We start from the raw sequence: 23,372 nt of genomic DNA, 5'->3' as shown, positions 1-23,372 counted from the left end.
TTTTTTAATTTAATTACGAATTTTAAAATGTGTTAAACATATATAAAAAGTTTTTTCATCAATTTAATACATGAGGTCATAACATGCTGACGTGATAATCAAAAATGAATTCCACCTTAGTAAAATTCAACCAATGAACACTACTAAAAAGCAGTCGATTAGTTTAGCGACGGATTTCAAATCCGTATCTAAATTAACTTTTACCAATGGATTTAAAATCCGTTGCTAAATTCAAAAAAAAGGCGGGATGAATCCCGCCAATTTTTTTGCTAATTAGCGACGGATTTAACAATCTGTAGTTAACTTTTTTTTATTAAAAATAATTATATTTACTAAAAAAGTATAATTTATTAAAAAAAAACTATTTAAAAAAGTATTATTAATTAAAAAATTTATTAAAAAATTTATTCTTTTATAAAAATATTTTTAAATAACTAATTATTTTTTAGAAATTATATTAAAATGTAGTCGTAAAGTGCAAAAGTAATAATTCGTTATTTTATTAAGAAAAAAAATATTAAAAATGAAATTATCTATTGATTATTTATTTAAAAAATAATTTGTATGAAAAATATTGTTGGCCTAATGTCTTAAAAAACCCCGATCTTTTAGCCCCTTTTCAATCATATCCTGACGTTGAAAATTTGTCAATTTTACCCTATTTTGCATTTTTGTGTTTCAATTGTACCCTGAAAAATTAAATTAACGTCTTTTGCGTTTGGAAATTTGTTTAAAACATTCTCCATGTCTCGCATATATTAATTGTATATTTTTAAAATTTATTTAAATTTAGTTAAATTAATTAAGAATTTAAATTAGTGTTAATTTGATTATGGTTTTTAGTTAGTTTTTAAAAATAAAGGACTTATTTGTACTTTTTTGAATAAAAAAGAATTTAATTTCATATTTAGACTTAATTAATTGAATGATTTCATCATTTAAGTAAAACAATTAACAAAAATTAAAATATTGAGGTACAATTGAAAACGGAAAATTCAAAAGTGGGTAAAATTGACAAATTTTCAACGTCGGGGTGGAATTGAAAAAAAGTTTAAAGGTGAGAAGTTTTTGAGTGATTAGGCCAATATTATTTAAGAATGTATGAGTAAATTGCAGAGTAAATATTTGTTCATTTTAGTTATATTTAAATATAATATATATAGATAAATAATAAGAATCTGAGTTGGTTGAGATGATGTCACCAAAGATATAACTTTAGGGTTAAAGAACATTGGGTGGGAGCAATAGAAGGTTGGGGACATACTGGAAGGTTTGCGAAAATCGCAGGAGGATGACGGTGGGTGACCCATCATGGATGGGTGGATGACCGTGGGTTATACATTAAATAATATTTCATTTTACGATTTAATTAAAAATATTGAGTTAATTCTTTATTTTTTAAAATTAGCAACAAATTCTAAATGTAAAATATATGCCGGCAATTTTTTTATATCGCTAAATGATTTAGCAATTAGCAATATAGCGATAGATTTAATTCGTCACTAAAGCCAATTAGCGACGAATTTGTGCCACTTAGCGACACAGATTGCTAGTAGTGGAATGAATATCACGTCATCATATTATAACCTCCTGTATCAAATTGAGAAAGAAATATAACTTTATACATACATTTGACACATTTTCAAATTAGTGAATAAATTGAGAAAATAAGTATAATTTATGAATTTATTTAACACATATATCAAATTAAAAGTAATAAATTAGAATATTATTAAATTAAAGTCTAATGGAAAATTAAATTCAAACCTTTGCGGGTTGTTGTAATTGTATATAGAATTTTTAATTTTTGTACATTATATTCAGATTTTAACATTTCATTACAATTTTAGCAATTTTTATCACTTTAATTTTCTCAATTTTTCACCTCAATACAATAGTTATTAGCTTAATTTTCCTTTTCTTGTCACTTTTAGCTTCAAATTTGTTTTTTTTCTTCCATCATCAGGGTTAGAGAATTTATAATTAAATTTTAACGTTACTTTTTTCTGTTTTTTTTAATATTAAAAGTTAAATTTTAAAATTCTAAATAATTGAGTTTGCTAATGGTGGAGTTAATTTATAAATTCAATTAGAAATTGGAACAATTAAATTAATTGGAAAAAATTGGCTTACATTTTAACAAAATATTAAATTAGGTTATTTTTACAAAAATTAAAAGTCTTAGATAAAACTGCAACAACTCGTAAAGATTTAGATTTATTTTACTTTAAATTTTAAATCGATAGGTAAAATGTATTTATCTATCCACAATTTTAGCTATTTTACTAAATATATCATAGTTTTAAGACCGTGTCCTATTTTTCCATCATTTTCTCGATTTTTAACAAATACATCCACAATTGATTTGGATCACTTGACGTGTATATATGCCACTCAATATTAATTCTATACATAAATTGCGTCATATCAGATTCAAATTGATTGGGAGTATGGTGGACAAAAGTCAAAAAAATAATGGTAACACAATTCAAAAGATATAGTATAGTTGGAAAATAGGTTAAAGTCGTGGTATATATATTTTTTTTTCTAAAAAACAAGGATGATAGATGAACTAAGCTAGTTAGGTTAAAGAGAAGGTTTTGGTAGATTAAACTTTGAGTTCACGCTTAGGGACTGTTTGGTTCGCCATAAAAAGGGGGAATGGAAATGGGAATGGGTATAGAAATGATTCTCATTGTTTGTGTTTGTTTCGTCAAACTGTACTAGGAAATGGGGATATGATTACCCCCTCAATGGGAATCACCTCTTCCCACCTTACCCCATGAGAATGGACTTTTGGGAATGAGAATCAAAATTTTACAAAATATTTTAATAATAAATAATAAATATATATTTATTTTAAAAATATACTTAAAACAATAAATTTTTTTTTTAATATTTTATTAAAATTATTTTTTTAATGTTTTTTAAATATTTTTTTAAAAATAATTTTTAAATATTTTTTAATAAATAATTTTTTATTTTTTCTAATTTTTTCGAAAATATTTACTTAATTTTGTTTAAAATATATATTTTTTTTTAAATATTTTTTTAATTTTTTTCGAAAATATTTTTTTAATTTTTTTTAAAATAATTTTTTTTTAATTTTTTTAAAAATAATTTTTTAATTTTTTTAAAATATATATTTTTTTAACAATCATTCCTATTCTCATTGCTTCTCATTCCGATTTCCATTTCCAAGCTTGAACCAAACGGCCCCTTAATAGATCAGTCATCAACAAAGTGATCCATCATTGAATGATTAGTGATGGACAGGGAGCTTACAAAAATTAGCATATATATAAAGAAACCCTATTTTGAAGAACTCAAAATTGGGCATAATAATGACAAAAAGTACAAGGTTGAACATAGAAATTTAACAAAATCAACTTGTGTAGTTGTATCAGTCTTTTTCTGCTCACCAAAGCACTTTAATTTGATATATTTGCTTTTGGCTTTTTGTATTGGTCCCATACATAAATTAGAAATGGCAAGTACATCCCTATATATATATTTTTGGTTATGGTTGTGAATTGCCAAACCTTAATTTCCAAAACAACGTGCATTTGGGTTAGACATATAAAATCAGAGGAAAAAGTAGATAGCATTGTGTATGGATGTAAAATAGTTGAGGGATCAAATCATTTAGAATTCTATTCATTTTCGTCACGTTTTGACCAATTGGCAAAAGGAAAAAACAAACGAATAACATGTGGTGAAATTCACATGCAAGTCATGTGCTTAATTACCCAAAATGGTAAGCTGTCTTTTGTGGCGTGATGCTGGCCATTCCGTCTAATATCGGCAATCCCTGTGCATGGTAAGATCTTCCAAGGTTTACATAATTTGCCGATTTCTCACAAATGAATGCTAAACTAGGCACGGACATTTTATTGAATCAACGTGTTTTGTCGTAGAAACGTTCCAGACACTTGACGTTTCGGACACGAAATTTCATTTTTTACGCATGCAGAAAATCTTAAAATAACATTGTTTCGCCGTATCCGTGTCTAAGTGTCTCGTTTTTCCGTGTCTGTGTCCGTGCTATTTAGGCGATAACTAATCCAGCAACCATACAGATGGAGACTACACTACTATATATTAAACAGCAATTTGTCCACGAATTCAAATCCATCTCTAATTTCAACCATAATCACTGCAACTCATGTGATGGTTCAACAGTTAGAGTGGTTCCGTTAACCATGTCTATCTTTGTGGGATTGGTTCTGGATTTTGGTTCGGTTATGCAATTTGCTTATCTATCACATTTCTAATTTAAACCAATAACTACCGCATTGGTGACGTGAAAAGGACAAAGATGAATTTTCAAATATGATTGCCAATATCCGTTGGGAATATTTGCAGGAGTGTGGTGCTAAATTAACACAATCTTGGAATCTTAGTCAATAGATTAATTTAAATCTTTTTGAGTGTTAAATGTTAATTATAATTAAATCTATTAATTTCTACAATTTTATCCAAAATTCAAGGGTTAGTATCAATTGTTTTCAAATTTGGTTGGTTAAGCAAGTGTGAAATTTCATTTTTTAAACCGCCAAGTGAAGCTAAGATTAGAATTAGTGACATGCAAAATTCAAATTTTTATGACGGTATTTGTTTCAGTTTTTCGATAGAATTTTTAATTTTTATTTTTTTAAAAGTTGCACTTAAGCATTTGGAGAAGTCATTTTTAAATTTTTTTAACCTCCAACAGTTGTTGTTGAAAAAACTCCATTTTAAAACTTTTGCCAACAGTCGATAGCTGTTTTAATATTTTTAATTATTAATTAAGTAAAATTATTCCCACTAAAGTATATTGTTTCTATAATTCAAAAAATTATTTAAATTATGTTAAAGTAATCCTTTTTAAGTAAAAATTTGGTTGAGAAATCAGGAAACGCACCTGAACATCTCAACTAGGTTGACACCCTCTTAGCGTATGCATCGTTTTTCTCGCTACCAATCCATAAAATATATAAAAAATAAAATTCAGTTACAAACCAACATGGGTAAACCCAGAAAAGGGAAACAAAGCTTAAAACACCTAAGCTAAAATTATCTTAAAGTAATCTAATCATTTATAAATTATATAAAATTATCTTAATATATTAGAGTAGCTATAATTCAATAATTTTTTAAATAAATTACAAATTTATCAAAAAATAATATAAATACATTTAAATTAAATGTTTCTTCTTACAAATAATAACTTGAACTATTTTTATTAAATATAATATAATCTATATTTTAATAACTAAAAATAAAAATTATACCCTTTAAAATCATTTTTACATATAAACAGCAACATCTAATCAAATTTCATCAAACATGTACCAGCTACCAGCTATAAGAAACAGCTGAAGCAAATAAGCATCCAAACCTTTGCAAGTTGTTGTAATTTTATTTAAAATTTTCAATTTTATAATAATAATCTAAGTTCAACAATTTTTTGCAATTTTAGCCAAAAAAAATCCAATCAATTTATTTTTCTCAATTTTTCACCTCAAAATAATAAATATTAGATTCGTTTGTCTTTTTTTGTTATTTTTAGCTTCAACTTGGTTTTTCTTTTTGTTTTAATTGTTGAAAAGGTTATAGAATTTATAATTAGATTTTAACATTATTTTTTTATTTTTTAATATTAAAAGTTAAATTTTAAAATTCTAAGAGTTAATTTATTATTTTAAGTAAAAAATTGAAACAATTAAATTGATTGGAAAATAATTGGCTAAAATTATAACGAAATGTTGAAATTGGACTATTATTATAAAAATGAATATTTTTGAATAAAATTAAAAACAACCTGTAAAAATTTGAATTGATTTTCCTATTAGACCAATTTTTAAATTTCAACTAATATTTAATTTTGCAACAATTAATATTTTATCAACAAAAGAATTCAACAAAATAAAGCTATTATATTCTCTCTATTGTAAGCTAGTACTTGTAAATCTTTAAAATTTACAGCTGATGACTTATAGCGGTTTAACATTCTTAGGATGTTAAAAAGGAGAGTTGGGGGTAATTAACTATGAGGGTACTATAAGAGGAGCGGGACGGGGTCGCCCAGGCTTATGGCAATCTTGGTCTTATTTAATTTGAAAAATAGAGACGCCACGTAACTTAACTAGCTAGGGAACACTTTTTTTACCGACTAGATAACCTCACGCGCCTATGAATGAGATTATCGTGCATCGTACCAAAAGATTCGGGTTCGTGGACACAACCTTACTCTTAACATCGACTTATCGATTTTTGTCGATTTAACAAACATATCCCAAATAGAAATAGCATCTCATCAAAGCAAAAAGTCTAAGATATAGCATACTAGAAAGTAAATGTCTGGAAAGGTAAATAACTAAAATAAAGAACTGGAAAGTAAGTGCAGAATTGTAAACATGCATTACATTCATGACTCATATATGATTAAATATGGACTAGCATGATGGACAAGTAGCAAGTATTCCTGAACAAACATTTAAACCTGGGGTTTTTAGCACATAACAGATAAATGTGGATTTTACTCCAATTAGATGCATAAAGCCTAAAATGGATATAAATGTGAGATTGATTTTATTACCATCTTGAATGCGTATACAACTACTAATTATTGTTTTCATGACAGTCCTTGGATTTTTATGTGATTTGATTAGTTTGAAACTAAATTAACATGATATATGATTAGTCATGTTAATGGTGGATTTGGATATATAGTCATGTTAATGGTGGATTTGGATATATATTCAAACCATTAAACATTGTTTTTACATACCCAAATCGCAGTTGATATACATATAAGGTCACAAATACTTTTAAACCTTATTTTGGAGTGTCCGGTAATTGTCTGTCGTTTTTCTATCAATACATGCAGATTCATGATCTATTCAAAACACAGAAGTTGTACCTCTGGTCACCTCGAGTGTATTAGTTCAAACCGGAGTCGAATCCGAGTCGGAATGAAGCTGGAAACGCCTCTGGAAGCTGTTGGGCTGGCGGTTTGGCTTCGAAGCCCATGATGACATGGCGATGCGTATTGTTGCTGACGTTGCAAAAAGATGCCGATTTGTACTGGACCGGGGTAATTACAAAAATAAATTCTACAACTAATTACAAGCTCATGGGTTCAAATAGAGAGCAATTCCTAGCCCGATTGAGCCCGAATAACGAAAAGAAATTCTAAGTTCTAAATCAAAGTTTTGGAGGAGCTGGAGACTGATGAACATGGCGCCACCAAGAGTGGCGGCGGCACCACTCTGCTCTGGAGGTGGCGCCACTCTATTGTGGTGGCAGCAGCAAATCACGGAGATCTAGAGCGGTTCGTTTTATTACCATAAACGTGTAAAAATACACAAAATGCATAAAATAGATGTCTGGAATTTCATATATCCAAAAACGCCATGTTTAACAATATTCAAAACACCCTAAACATAAATTTAAAGCGAAAATCATGGCAAATTATGGCAGCTATGACAATTTGTATCAAGAATAATAAAAACAACAACTATCATGCATTCTAGAGAATCAAAATTCAAAATTAATTACATATATGATGATAGATGTGTGATAGGAAATAAATAGGGTCCCTCAATCATGTCGTTCTGAGTTCTGGAGTCGTTTCCCAGTGATCCGGATGTAGAATACAGATGTAGATCACAATGCAACAACTATTCTTGAATTATCGATACATAATGGCTCGGTTTGATTGATTTTTGATAGCTAGATTTTGGTGTTAATGTGGCTGGAATATTCAGCTATGTCATGTTAAATTAGATTTTGGTGTTAATGTGTTTGATATAACTGTCACCTCTAATTAGGTGTGTTAAGGTTCTATTTATAATGGTCTGAATTAGGGTTAGGGTTTCCTAGTGTCTAGACTAAGTTCAAACTCTATTTATTGATTAATTATCTCTTAATTTCGTATTTATAAGTGTGTGCCTTGAAAAAGGTTGCAAAAATGTTGTTTTAGTCCTTGAAAGTGTCAAAAAGGTCTTTAGGGTCCCTAAGGTTAGTTTTTGGGCACTTTAGTCCATCAAACCTACAAATTTGCCCGTAAACTTCTAAAACATTGTAATTAGTCCAATTTTTCAGTCTTAGATCATAATCCCTTTGGATTTGTATGGGTTATTTGCGGCAAACTACGCTTCAATCCTTCAAGTTTGCTGATGCGCATCGATCTAGTCCGCTTGAATTCTAACAGGCACATCAGTAGCTCATCACTCGGACGGGTGTTTCTGGAAATCATCATCAAACGCTTTAGTCCCTTATCACTTTCCTACCTGTTCGAAAAATATATAATACCCCGTATTTTTAAACTTGACTTGTCAGTTTGGTTATCCGTTATAAATTGGTTGTTGGTATTCATTCATTATTCTTACGCGTTTCAGCATGTTCTTGTTATGTGTCTGACTTGATTCTGGATTGTTATAGGTTAGAATTAACACATATGATACCTTGGTAGTGTCTTGATGAGTGTCGCATATGTATCCCTTAAGCCCTTATGTATTCGATGTTGATTTGATTTATTTTTTTGGATGTTTATCGAAACAGTGTTCGAGTGTTTTTCAAAACTGTTAAGGTTTAGTAAAACATCAATATTTCTCAATTGAACCGTTGGATTATGCTCATCTTTGGATATGTTATTCCTAAGAAGATTATCTATTATTCAACCATATTTTTTTTTGTTTGGAGTCTTTTTGGAGTGTCTATTTGACCTAAAACAGACTTGCCCGGTTGGAGGTCCGGATTGCTCTTATTGAGCAACCAAGGGGTAAACCGGACCTATAATCGATTCTATCCAGTAGAACCGGCCATAGGTCCGGTTCACTACGTGTTTTAGGTCTTTAATTAGACTAAGGGTGAGTTTGGCCAAGCCATTTACCCTAAATCACCCAAATCTTTCCCTTTTCTTCCCCAAATCCTTGCTAATTGGAGTTCCTAACCATAAAACCTAAGTGATTCAAGTGTGATTCTCCATCTTCAAAGCTTCACCTTCATGTGTTGAAGCTTCCACAACCTGCATTGTTGACTAGAGCTAGAATTGAAGAGTTTGTCTTTGATTTCATCCACTTGGGGCTTGATTTTATTTTTAGGGTAAGTGGTTATGAGTTTAATTTATTGAATTGATAGATTAATTGGTTGATTATTGAGACTGTGCTTAGTTAGGGTTTATGCCATGAGTTGAGAATTGGGGATTTTACTTGATATGAATAGATTATGGTTGGTAAGCCTTGATTGAACTAATTGCCATGCTAGATGTTTGATTCATGCTTAAATGATGATTTGAACTTTAAGGATTGCATGTTTAGGTTGTGCTTTGGTTGATTCTATCTTAAATGGTTGAATAGAGTTGTTAACCCTTGATGGCTTGATTCTCATATGCTTTATGGTTAATGCTGAGTTCGTTGGCTTTGGTTGATAGATGAATATGTATGTTTAGAGTTACGAGTATTGTGTTGATGAATATGTATGTTTAGAGACACCCATATGGGAGACAAGCTACTAATATGTTTGACAAAATTCAAGAGGATTATAACGACGCGCAACGACAAATATGAAGGCTTGAAATGTATTTGTCGCATATAACCCATAAGTCGAAATGAATTTTGGATAAAAGCCAAAGAAATTATACTAATCTCAATGGTCTGGAGGTCTATGGGTCAATTTGTAGGTTTATCTAAAATCCTTTTACTACTTCTTATGACTTTTTAAATTAAATTTTAAAATACACTTAAATTGTATGTATCTAACCTAACCCTAAACCTACCACATCTAAAACCTTATAATACTAACCTTTACTCATTAATTAAGGCTGTGGAAGATTAAGATAAAAAAAATTAACAATAGAAAATAATTGTTATTGCACAAACTCTAAACTTTTAGCTACCACCACAAAATGTCAGCTACTAAAATACCTCAAATCGAATTACATCAAGCTTACACGCTTAAGATCTTCAAGAATCAACTACTGCACGAAGAAGTACACTGGATTCTTTAATTGGATCGCTAGAAAATGAGCCAGGGTCTTAGAGTGGTACTTTGAGGATCCAAACCAGTCCCTATACACGCATAAGTATCTTTAAACTCAACATTTTCAATTTAGAATTATTAGACTACATGATTTAAGGTTTATCTTGCACTTGTTGCCATGATTTTCACTAGATATGCTATTTGATCCGTCTTAGGGTATTTGTAGATGATCTTTAGTGTATTATAGATTATATGTTGGTTCCAAAGACTTAATTTCTCTTTATGTTTGCTATTTTGCATGATTTTTGGACTAAAAGTTGAATTTCCGAAGTGGACCAAAGAGTTGGCGCAAATGACACTAACTCTAGTTGGCGCCGGCAGCTATAGTCCAGCCAGTACCGTTCTCTCTGTTTCTCAGCAACCATCAGATGTCGCATAGTCCAGTTGGCGCTAATGGACCATGATGCCAACTCACTAACCAACTAACTTGTTTTAGCAATTCCTGCTTACTTTGGACTCTAAATCACACCCTGTTTGGAGTAGCATACTCGTACCGATCTGTAGAACATTCTTTGTTTATGAGCAATTTGTGATTTTTTCGATATTGACAAATAATTTCTAAAAGACTCTAGAGAATCTCGAGATTCAAAAGTATTCCAACCTTGATTCAAAAGTATTATAACCTTGCATGTATAAACTGTTTTTATGTGTATGTTGATGTTGTTTATCACGTTGAATGTATGTCTAGATTTAAATATTAGGTTAATTAGATAACCATGTTATATTTAGCTCAAAATTAATCAGACACATAGAAACTCTAGGATTGCCATAAAATTTGTAATTAGTGGTCGTATAAGTATTGAACACAATAATTTCTAAAATCAACCTTGGGCTTTGGACATGTATTATGAATAAAATCAAATTTTATCTATTATTTCCCTAGAAACCTTCAGAGTTAGATTCTTGTTTAGGAATACATGTTTCCTACTAACCATGTCAGTCGAGATTGAGTCATATGTCAGTTATAGTGTTATGCATGTTTACATTATTTCAACACTTTATTTTCCAGCCATTTATCGTCCAGTGTTTGTTTTGCAATTGTTCCAATTGTGATGAGATGTTATTTCTTGTATAACATAATGTTTCCTGCTTGATGTATACCGATAACTTAATAAGTAAATAAACGGTGCAAGTACGAGAGTTAATTGTGTCCACGAAGCTGAGTCTTTTGGATTGATGTACGATATCTTATGAATCCATAAGCGAGTGCGACGTTTAGTCAATAGAATATGCATTCTTGACTCCATTTCCAATAAAACCACCAGGTTTCCAGAAGTCTCAGCGAAACGGGAACCCCCACGGCCCTCCTCGTTTTCAGTGGCGACTCCATTTAGGATCTTTCAAACTTTTTTTTAAACATAATAAACCGAAAATTGTTTTTGAAACTATTTTTTGGACATAATTATAGACTTGTCGGTTATTACTATTATCGTTTTACAAGTCAATGCCCATCACATGTTGCATTACAGTAAAATTATGTCTCTTCCCATCTTACTTTATAGTTTAATGGGTTAATCCTAATAAAATAACAAACGTTTGTGGATTTTGTCAATTATAACCAAACCTTTAAAAATCGGCTAGTTTAGCCCATTTTGGGATATTTGAAACCTTTTCTAGCCATTCGTTAATCAAACCGAAAAATTTATCATTTGTGAATTGGGTAAACTAGCCGATTTTGATTGAATTCGCTTGAAAAAGTTTCAAATATCCATATCATTCAAAATCGGTTAGTTTAGCCCATTCACAAATGGAAAATTTTTCGGTTTGATTCACAAATGGCTATGAAAGGTTTCAAATATCACAAAATGGGCTAAACTAACTGATTTTGAAAGGTTTGGTTATAACAAACAGAACCCGCAAATTTTTGATATTTTATTAAAATTAACCCTAGTCCAATCCATTTTATATCCACCCCTATCTCGATGTTCAAAGCCTTACTCACAAACTAGAACTGCACTCTACTACTAGAATGTCTTATGCGGAGTACCATCAGTCCAGTAGTATATCATCCGTTATGGAGCCGGTTAATCTAACAAATTCACACAAACACACAAAGTAAAATTCATCAAAAATCAATAAAATAAAATGATAACAATTAAAAATTGCAGTCTTGTCAATTTCAACACTTTCCATGGCTAAATCCGTATAAATAACCTAAAACATGCAATTCAATATAATTATTATACAATTTTACTAATAAAAGTAACTGATAAAAAAATATATAAAAAATAGAAAACCTTAATCAAATGCAAATGTTTTATATTTAAAAAGATAATAAACAATAGAGAATACTTAAAAAAACTAAAACGTTGGGATAGAGAATTTGAAATTTCTCTTTTAAAAATGAGACTGCTAATTTGTTTCAGGAGTCCTTTTATTAAGAAACAGATACAAAGCTAACTGATAGAGTTCTCATTTGGCCATTCAACATGTCCTTCGATCCTTATAACTTTAAAAATTCTCCAGTTTTGTTCAAATAGATTAAAACTGAACTGCTGATGCATAAATTAACATCAATCAGCAAGGATGGAACCCCAGTGGCTCTCAGGAGTTCGTCAAGTTGTTTCAACTACTCTTAAGGGTACGCGGTAAGAACAGGGAGGCAATTGCCACCTTGACCCCCTGGCCCTATCCTTAATAAGTTAGAATATTTTTTCATCGGCATCCTCAAAAGAAAATGACATATATGTATTTTTATATAGAATATGTCACAAATACTCTTATTTTAAAATATTTAAAAACTACTTCATATTTGAAATTTTATTTTTTGTCCTTTTTTGAATTTTTTTACTCTGAAAATTCATAAAAATACTCTACTTTTTTAGAAACTACTTTATAAACGGTTTCAAAAAACGTGTTTAAAAAACGTTTGAAATATTTTGAAACCTTTGAAATTGTTTAAGAAACGTTTTTTTAATTAACAAATCGGTAGCAAATTGTGTATGTAGAAATCGTTGGAAACCATTTGAAACCCATTCAGAAACTGTGCAAGAAATGGTTTCTAAAACAGTTTCAAATTTTGTTTTAAAAAACCAATTGAAACGGTTTGAAATTGCTGGTAAAAAATACAAATCAGACATTTTGAGGTATGACTAAAAACTTGTGATTTGATGGTCAAATTTTGTAATTATGTTTCTTTTTAGTATTTTTGTAAAGATCCCTTATATATAATTATTAGGGAAAAGAACAAAAATATCCTAAAAGAATTTTCATTTTACCAAAATACATACTAGCTCTAAGTATTACAACCATGCCAAAAAAGGGAGGAAAAGTTTATATTTTTTTACCCTACCAATTAATTGATGACACATTATTTCGTATCAGAAAATGAGTCAGAGCGCGCCAAACACGTCATTTATGGGATAGCGCATGCGCCGGATGTGTCAGTCATGGGACAGCGCGTGCGTCAGGCACGTTAGTGCATTAGACGAGTCAACGCGTCAGTGCATCAGATGTATCAAACGCGTCAGCGAGTCACCGAGCTAGTGTCAATGCCTCAATGCATTTGAGATATATTGCAAATACATAAATGATACATATCATAAACATATTTAAATACATTCTTTTCAAAATATATGTATGTGTATCTAAAATGTATCTATAATATATATAAAATCAAAATATATATCTCACATGTTCTGAAAACGTATAAATTTTATATCAAGGATGTATCCATCATGTATTATATATTAAAAAATGTATAAATTATGTGTTTATCAAATACATCTAGAGACACATCTCAAACACGTCTCATAAATTAAATATATTTAAAAGAAAATGTATATGAGCTATTTTTGATATGTACTCAAGATGTATTTAAGATATCGTAGATATATAAGATCTGTATCAGAGTTGTATTTCTAACGCAATGAACAATACATATTATCTATGTGTATTTGAAATGTGTCAATAACATGTATTAAGGCGTCTGACTCATTAACACACTGACACGTTTGACATGACTAACACAGAAACGACAATGTCATTTTTTTATTGGATGTTTATAAATATATAGAGAAAAAGGTAGGTTTATTTTTATGTTTTTGTGATGTTCGAGTGACGTATCTGCGATGTATCTGATAGGTATTGGAGATATATCTCTAATTTCATTCATGTATTGTTACTGATGAGATTGCGTGCTAACGTACCGACGCGTCTTGGGCACTGACGCGCTAACGCGTCTGACATTGCCGACACTGACATGTGTTATTTTGTATTGAAAGAGAGTAAAAAACATAAAGAGATAAGGATAGAAAATGTAAAGATTTTAGAGTTATACTGATCCATATTTGACATTTTAAAACTATCTTATAAAAAAGAATTTATTACTTTTATACCATTTATATAAATAGAACCATAAGAGCATCTCCAATGACACTCTTTATAATAGAGAGCATCTTTTGCAAAATAGAGAGCATTTCAAATATAAAGAGTATGATTTTTAGTTTTTGTCCAATAGACTCTTTAATTCATTATTTTTTAATTTACTTTATTTTTATAAATATTAAATAATGTTAATCTATAAATTTATTTATTTGTATTTATATATTTTATTATTTTTAAATATTGAAAATAAGATAGAATTATATTTTCAAAAGTAAAAATCATTAAAATCATTTTAAAATTAATATTTTTTTTTGATAAGATTTGAAGTAAAGAGTCAATTTGGCTCTCTACATGTGGAGAGCCAAATTCACTCTCTACTCTAAATTTTATATATACAGAGTCCATTGGAGTTTATATTTTGCATCAAACTCTTTAAATTAAAGAGTTTTACATTTTTAAAGAGCGCATTGGAGATGCTCTAATAGCACAAACCCTCATAAATAAGATTATTTTCTCTCACCTCAGATTTCTCTCTCCTTTCTCTTTCAACTCACCGTTTGTTCTTCGTATCAATCCGCCTCCGCTGTTCCGTTTCCTTCGTTCCGCCTCCGTCGTTCCGCTTATTCCGTTCCGCCTTTGTCTCGCCGTCATCTTTCTTTTATCTTTTTGATTTCAGATCTGAAATTATTCGTTCTTTTTTTTATTTTTAGATCTGTAATTTGTTTATTTATTACTGTTTTTTCACCATTAAACATGTATAAAGAGTATCTTTAAAGAATCTAATACTCATTTCATGTTATGTAGAATAATTTTGTGATTTTATGGAATAAAATTATATTATTTCTGCATTTTTCTTGTGTTTCTGCGTTTTTTTTATTCTGCAGAACGATTTCTTGATGATGATTGATTGCTAAATTATTGTAATGTTACAGTGTTGTTGATTTTATGTTGACTTTATGTTGATATTATGTTGATATCAACTGATATTTTTTTATTTTAACATTGACAAATAAAATAATATTATCTGTGAAATAAACTAAAAAATTAAATTAAATTAAATTGAGACTATATAATGATATAGTAGCATCAAGGAGAAGACATATGATGATGTTGAATTATTGTAATGTTACAGTGTTGATATTGTGTTAATTTTCGGTTGATATTTTTTTTGATTTTATCATCGGTGAAGAAGACAGTAATGATGTTAAATTATTGTAATCTTACAATGTTGATCTTATGTTAATATTACGTTGATATTATGTTGACATTTACTTGATTTTAACATTAACGAAAAAGAACACATTATATGTGAAATAAAATAAAAAAATTGAAATTAAATTGAAAAAATGATAAAAAAAAATAAAAATTAGTGCAAAAAAGATTGAAAAATTTAAATTAGTTAATTTTTTTTTGAGAAAAATCTAAATTATATTATTAATTCAAATCACTAGCGACAACAGCTGTAAGAAATTCAGGGAAATGATTGAATCATCCCCGATGACCTGACAAGGAACAGGCATAAAGCGCTAATACACGCGCAGCCTGATTCGCAGATCGCCTTACAAAAACAAAAATCAAATTAGTAAACTGCTTCGCTAACTCCACACAATTCAAAGTACTGCCTCCATCATTGCTTTGAGCAGGCCTGAAAACCAAGGCCCGCCGGTTTGTTAAATTTAGGGTCTACAATCATATCAGATGATTGAAAAATAAGCCCATTTTGCAGATCTAAAAACCCGGCCCTACTGGATCCTCTCTTCATATTAGCATCCCTTTCCACCGCGTCATCACTACTTGAAACAACATTGATTTTTTGCCCCTTAGAAATAGAGATTTGTTGCCTATTAGAACTTCCTCCATACACGGTACTGCTTGACTTCCCATAATCTAAGCCATGATCTTTTCCAGAATCCAAGTTTGTTTTGGCAACATTCCAAATTTCAAAAGCTTGATTTGATTTGTTAAATACAAGATTTTTAGCAATCTTTCCATTAAGGATCTCCACGTCAGCTTCATCTTGTACCTTCGAAATCCTAGATGGACTTCTGTCATGCAACCAACTCTCCTCCATAATTCTCGCAATATCTTTCTCATGGTAGAACTGAAACAAGAACAGATTGTGTTTCAATTTTGTCACCCTTACACCATGAACAGGCCTCCAGACCGTCGCCATAACCTGCCTCTTGGCTAACAGATTTACCATCGTCTCTGTTAAAAATCGTCCTACCAGCTACTCTTAAGTCTCTACACCCTCCTCCTGTATTTCATCAGAGTAATCTAACCTCACCTCATCTTCATCCAACACTGGCAAACGAGCTTCAAAATCCACATTAGCATTCCCCTCAGCCATAATGTCTCACAAAAAATTAATGCTCCAATACAGAAAAAACTTCCACTAAGCTCCACACCCAACACCCACAATCTCAAGACAAAAAAATTAATAATAAAGAAATCACCAGTCCACAAAATGATAAATCAGAAGTCTCACTTGGCTATCGCAAGACAACCACTTGCCAAATCGTAAGACAAAAAATTAATTTAAGCTAATGCTTAAACCTAATAAACAGAGGAATTTTATAGAAATTCAAAATTATAAACAAGTAAAAGAAAATGAACAATTAATAATACTCCTTCCAGCAAAACCATCTATTTTGATTCACTGCATTATTTGCTTCAAAACCCCTTTCTTATTCTGTGTAGCGAAGTTCTTAGTCAATGTGTATTTGTTTAATGTATTAGATATGTTGATTTCATATTGATCTCATGTTGATATTAAAACTGACGAAAAATATTAACAGTAAAAAAAATTAAAAAAAATTAAAATTAAAATACGTGATAAATATTAAGTGCAGGAATATAATGGTGAAAAAAAAATTAAAAATGATGAAAGAAAATGGTGGAAAATAAGATGGAAATGAGAGTTAATATAAAAAGTAAAGTTTTTTCAAAAAGTAATATAAAAGAAAAAAAGTTGGTATAAAGTGTAAAGATTTAAGGCCAAATGTTGTAAAAAGGCCAAACCTTTTACAAAAGTTTCACAAAAGTCCCGACCTTTTAATTTTGTCGATTTTGGCCAAAAATTGATTATTTGGTTTCAAAAAAGTCCAGACCTTTCAATTTTGTCGATTTTGGCCAAAAATTGATTATTTGGTTTCGCAAAAGTCCTGACCTTTCAATATTTGGCATGCCACATAGGCGTCACATAGGCTCCACATAGACAAATTGAAATCAAATTGAGAGTTGGCCACAATTGAAACCAAATAATTTGTTTTTGGCCAAAATCGACAAAATTGAAAGGTCAGGACTTTTGTGAAACTTTTATGAAAGGTCTGGTCTTTTTAAGACATTTAGCCAAGATTTAAAAGGGGTGGTATGAAAATAGATGTTGAAGAAAAAACAGTATTTCGTATAAAAAGTCCATTTATCATATACGGGTCTGATTATTAAGGCCCAAAACTGCTAAGTTGGGTTAAGTTTTAGAATCAGGGCTTTTCTCAGCCCACGGACTGGCTTAAACAGCTCACCGATTACACAAATATTAGTTTTCACTGTACAAAACATTATTTTGGAGGGAAAGAAAGAGTAAAGAAATAGAAAATGGAGTTGCTGAAGCTGTCAAAATTCAAACTTCAGCTCCAAGCTTTCACCTCCGAACTTCGAGATCTAAGAGTACGATTTTCTTCTCGCCATTTTCGTTTCTAGTACACCACAAATGCACGCGCTCTAATTGTTTTTCTGTTTGGTTGTTCGGAAAATAGAAAAGAGAAAACTCCACTAAGGAGCAATGCCATATTCTAATTCAGGTACTTAATTTTTTACATTCATATCAAATTCGATAATTAACCGACTACGCTGTTTTGATTTTGTTTTGATTTTGTGGTGTGTTTGGATGCAGAAACAGAAACAAACCGAGGAGGAATTCGGCAGGAAATTCCAGGAATTGCAGTCGGAGTTGGGTTCCTCAGGTGAATTGTGCCAAAAGCTTGAACGGAAGGTTTGTGTCTCCATGTGTTTGTTGAAATGCTCCTGAAAGATTCTTAATCCTATGATCAATTGAATTTAACTTTTGACATTATCTTGCTTCTTTTAGAATGGCTTTGATTTATTTAAGTTGATTGATTTGAATTCTATTAGATTTTCTAGATAGATTTAGATTGAAAAGAATTCTTGAAATTTGTAGATTTTCCGAAACGGATTTCAATTGAATGTTAATTGTTAAATGTCGAGTAGCCCATTGACATTGATATGCCAATGTGGGCTTAGTCTAGTTGGTTAAGGCGTCTCCAAGTGTATTTGGAGGTTTTGGGTTTACACCTGTAACTAACATCTAACAAAGTGAGATTCTAGTAGTTGGATGCTATCTATGTTAAAAAATAATTGACATTGATATAATTATAGGTGGATTACCTTCAAAACGACAATGTTTTTCTCGAGAACAGGCAGAAGGAGTTGCAAGGAACAATACAAAATCTGCTTCAATCGAGAGAAAGTTTCGTCAATGCTTATGAGGTTTTAGTTGTTCAAAAGCAACTTTTGCTTTTCGGTTCTTGTTCTAGTTGATGTGCATATTGTAATATAATTTTTTAAATTAATTTATTGTGAAATTGCTTGATATTTGGGAGCAGGAGTCAACTTGGGAAATGAAACGTGCAATTGAAGCTAGAGATAGAAGACTGAGTTCCCTAAATGAAAAACTGCATGCTCATTTATCATTGTTCGATTCTATAGAAAAGGAAGCTTTTTCATTTAAGCAAGTTATGGACAATATACAACTTGTTGTGAGTCAGAAAGAGGATGTAGGCATGTAACTTTTTGAACTGATTTAACTCCATGATTAATGGCATAACTCTTTGTAAAATATTTTTCCTGTTAACTAAATAGTTTTTGTTTTGTGTAATTCAGTGGCTGGTTTAAGAAGCAAAATGGATAAGGTTGCTACTTTTGAAAAGGTATTTGCAGGTAAACCGACGACCTCATTCCCCTGCCTTAGCTAAAATTTGTTTATAGAATTATAAATTCATTTTAAATTGCTTTACGTGCAAATGAGTATATTCTGCAATGGTGATCCCCGCTGGTGAACAATCTTTGCAAAGAGTTATTAATAATAATTTTTTGTCTAGTATATCTCGGTCAACATTTGAATGTTTAACTCATCCATTCCTGTAGTAATTTATCTCTGTCGGACAAGCTCTTAGGAAAAAATCTCTTTCTTGTTTGTGCCTTTCTTTCCCATGATGACTAGGAATGGGCAATAAAAGAATTTCACAATTCATAGTATACTATGTCCACTGCCCTGGTTCTATTTGATATAAACAAGTAACAAAGTTTTTTAAGATCCAGTAATATCAGTATTTCTAAATTCACTAACTATGCTTTTGCAGAAAAGGTCCATGACCTGCAAAACAAACAGAGAAGAGATGAGGATGAGATCAGGAAAAAGGCTGAAATCATCTCAATGCTAGAAAAACAACTGCAATCAGAAAAATTTACAAATAACTCCCAAATTCAAATAGAAGAGATATCCATACAAACATAGAGCTCCTTTTGATTTTTTTATATTTCAACAAATGTTTTAGTTTTAGCTGAACACGTTTTTTACGAGTTGTCTTAACCAGTCTTACCTTCAGAAAATTCTATCAGCAAAGGATGCAGCGATACAAAATCTAATTTTTGAGAGAGAGGTTACAAATTGAGGCTGTTTGCTGTTTATTTGACTTCTTGTTGTTCATGCTTCTTGTCTACTAATCTTCCAGAAGTCACTTGTAATCAGGCTTTACATCATGAAGTGGAGAATTTGACAAAAATATTGCAGAAGGTTATGGAGACAGTTACAAGTATGGGTGAAGAGGTGATACATGGTTTTCATTTTTTCTTGTGTATTTGCTCTTTCAAGTTGAATCATTCTGTTTATTTTCGTTCGTGTCTCATTTGAGTGCTATATGCAATTTAGTGTATCACTGATGTCATTTCACAAAGCTTTTAGAAATGAGGATATCAGTTAAAGATAACACAATAAATTAGTCACATATGGGTAAGGCTCCAACCAATATCTGGTAGTTTCATGTTAATTTGTAGATTTTGATACGGAGTTGCTCTTATAACCCATTGTGGAAATAAAAGTCATTAATGCATGGACCATTCTTTAGTGTTTTAAATTTTTTTATCAATTCATGTTATGCATGCTGATTATACGTAAGTGCTATATCTTATTAACTCTATGCCATGTTATGATGCCTCTGGGAACTTTTAATGTGTATTTTATAAGCCATTTAACTTGATTTTCTTGATTCTTGGGTTGAAAAATCTCTGATTGTATTAACAGGACAAAAGGATATTCAACTGTGCACTGAAATGTCAAGAAGACTGTAATATGATTGCGACAAACGAAGAGAATTGGTAAATGAATGGACTTCTTGATATCATCAATTCCAATGTGATCGAAATTAGCAATTCGTATTAATCTAGTGAACATAAGATGTCTAAAAAAAAACCCATCAAAACCATGTTTGTTTCAGCTGAGCCATCTTAAAAGGTTAGGGAATTTATCAGATGGTCAAAATTAGGCATCTGATAGTTTATGAAGATTGTTCCATTATTTTTTTCTTTCACTTCTGAATACAAATTCTGAAGAAATGTAATGATATGGAGACTCTGCCTATGCCCCAGAGAATAGGACAATGTACCAAGAGCTTTTGCTTTTCTATGGAAGCTAGTTCTTACTTGTGATACTATTTAAAATTTGAAGTTCTGACCAGGATTGAAGCTGCTGTTCAACACAGTGGCGAACCAACTCTAAATAAAGCTTTCACAGATGGTGCTGCAGACGATCAAGGTGTGCTCTTATAGCGTAAATTTTTATCACTGAAATATGTCGATGATCTTACATGTTATTGCTTTATTCATAGGCTTACATGGTAGTACAGTAACCTGTATGCATTCTGAAAGAAGATTTAACATGTTAAGGTCACCTAGATAAGTTGGCATTATAAAAGGATCATCCGCTGTCAACCTTTTGGGCTCTGAATGGGGATTGTTCTGTAATGTAGTTTTGTTATCTTTTCCCTTCTTCCTTTATTAAAAGACAAAAATTTATTTTTTCGGGCTGAGTCACCCTCTAAAGCTTATTTCAAAATGAAATATGTTTCCTTTAAATTTATCCGAAACCAGGTATTGGGTACTGGCCAAAGACAAAGGGAATAGAAAAATGCAATTTAAAAGATCTGGCGATCATGAAATACTAACTTTTCCTCTGCAGCTTCACTTTTGTGTCAGGAGCAGAACTCAGTTGGCACACCCCTGCTAGAAACCAATCATTTAGGCTCATGCTTGTCAGAGGCAAGTAGATTCCTGTTGCAAATCAATGAATTCGTTGATTGTGATGTTTTGTAGTCCAATACAGCCTTTTCTTTTATCTGCTGCCAGACACAGTCACCATGCTCTGAACTCCAATCTGCAGTTAACGGTCGAAGCGTTTCTGTAAATAATGGGCAGGTAAAATATATTTTCATTTTTATGCGACAGTAACTGGATATCATATTGGATTCTTCTTGGAAGTCAAAATCACATTACTGTAGCTTAGAAGAAAATTGGATGAATTTTCAAAAATTTCCAACAGTTGACATATTTTGTGTGTTTCTTAACACACAGGTTAACAGCAATGCAAATGTATACCACTTGGATTCTGAGTGCTCAACCACTCAAGTAGAAGCCTCGGAAATTCCAGGTTAAATCAATTAGTCTCGCATATTTGGATAATTTGTCTTCGAGTTGACAATTCGATTACTAAATATCTCTAATATCAGGAAGAGAGAAGTAGCATTGACAGCATCATTTACATATGCAGAGCTACTGCTTAATCATCTAAATCATCTATCCAGGTCTTTAGGAATTATATTATTCTTCTGCATGTTGGATTTATTTTTAGGTTGGTCCTAGATCTCTATAATGCATGGAAAATGTTTTGAATGCTACGTTTTAGCTTTCTGTTTATTTTTGAAAAACAAACCTCCAAATCGCTGTATATTTATATCTTATTTTTATAAAAATGCCTTTTCGATGTTTTTTGTTTAGTAAACTCCGAATCTCTATATTTAATTATTCAAGATTTCATTCCGAAGTTTTCCATTTCAGCATTTATATCTCCTTACTACATAGCAACATTATTCAATTTTTATCTTTTGTATGTCTTAGCATAGCTACCTTTAAGCTAATTATGTAAGAGCTGGTGCGTGGATGTAGAATTTGAATACCAGAAGTGAAAACTTGGACGGGGCCTGGTGTATGAAGCCCATTTAAGGTTATAGATTTGGGCTAGGCTCTCTCAACTCAACAGGTTGTTTTTGCTGATCACTGAATATTTCCAAGTACAGGCTGATGAAAATATTATTCTCAGTGAAGCTGAGTAATTCGTTTTTGCTCTTACGTTGCGATGTTTGTTTTAGGTGTAAGTTAGGCCAAATTGAGAAGCTGGAAAGTCAAGCAGAAGAAAACAAAGCTAATTAGGTAAATGTGCAGGCTCCATACAATTAAACCAAATGTCAATTTGTCATATAAATGAAATGTGTACCCAAAAAAACAAACTTTAAATCCTTCTTCATTTGGACTTGCTTTCAACAAACAATGTTTTGCTCAGTACATTCTAAATTGATATTTTGAACAAGCCTGATAATTCCTCTGCCCGGCTAGACCAATAATGAGTTACCGTTTTATAGAGTTGTATGTGATAAAGCACAATTAAAATTTCTTTTGCATGCATACGATTTTTGAGAGACATGATTTTGGGTATGCACAATAGATATAACAACCTAACCTGTACGGCACATGGACTCGGTTTACAATGATATTGCTGCCCAACTGTATAGTATAGCCTCTGGTTTAAATTCTTACTCTATTTGGCTAGCCACTACGTGAAGCAAACGCCACAATGTCTAAGAGCACAAATCCCACTAACTTCTGCCTATTTAACGTTCAATTTAAGCTCCATAAGTGTTCAATAGTATTTGCTATGTGGCTTGCATTTT

The 23,372-nt window shown here is 31.0% G+C and overlaps 1 protein-coding gene across 5 annotated transcripts; it reads left to right on the top strand.

Annotated features, from left to right (window-relative positions):
- Positions 1–17,848: 17,848 nt before the first annotated feature.
- On the top strand, positions 17,849–23,011 carry LOC126685910 (uncharacterized). Of its 5 annotated transcripts, none has more exons than XR_007643747.2 (16): positions 17,849–18,021; positions 18,111–18,155; positions 18,248–18,346; positions 18,751–18,861; positions 18,978–19,152; positions 19,255–19,311; positions 19,734–19,870; positions 19,974–20,033; positions 20,123–20,200; positions 20,675–20,748; positions 21,108–21,184; positions 21,608–21,687; positions 21,775–21,843; positions 22,000–22,075; positions 22,591–22,684; positions 22,794–23,011. XR_007643747.2 is itself a non-coding variant. In XM_050379918.2 (15 exons), exons 1-15 carry the CDS (start codon positions 17,950–17,952, stop codon positions 22,802–22,804), a joined length of 1,221 nt encoding a protein of 406 aa, XP_050235875.1. In that variant the 5' UTR covers positions 17,849–17,949; the 3' UTR covers positions 22,805–23,011. The 5 variants fall into 5 exon arrangements, 3 of the variants coding, with proteins under 3 accessions (XP_050235875.1, XP_050235876.1, XP_050235874.1); XR_007643748.2 differs by lacking the exon at positions 22,794–23,011 and adding an exon at positions 22,155–22,229 and having other exon boundaries at positions 22,591–22,673; XM_050379918.2 differs by lacking the exon at positions 22,591–22,684.
- The last annotated feature ends 361 nt before the right edge of the window (positions 23,012–23,372 follow it).

This window comes from Mercurialis annua, linkage group LG6 (genome assembly GCF_937616625.2).
Source record: "Mercurialis annua linkage group LG6, ddMerAnnu1.2, whole genome shotgun sequence".
In the NCBI taxonomy this organism is placed as follows: Eukaryota; Viridiplantae; Streptophyta; class Magnoliopsida; order Malpighiales; family Euphorbiaceae; genus Mercurialis; species Mercurialis annua.
Note: the sequence above shows the minus strand (reverse complement) of the source record. Positions and strands in the feature narration are given on the sequence as shown.

Bases quoted from the DNA above. Each gene is read 5' to 3' on its own strand.
- LOC126685910 (XM_050379917.2), top strand. From the start codon at position 17,950: ATGGAGTTGCTGAAGCTGTCAAAATTCAAACTTCAGCTCCAAGCTTTC. The intron at 18,862-18,977 runs GTTTTAGTTGTT...ATTTGGGAGCAG, and splicing joins GTTTCGTCAATGCTTATGAG to GAGTCAACTTGGGAAATGAA. The intron at 19,871-19,973 runs ATATCCATACAA...AACCAGTCTTAC, and splicing joins CCCAAATTCAAATAGAAGAG to CTTCAGAAAATTCTATCAGC.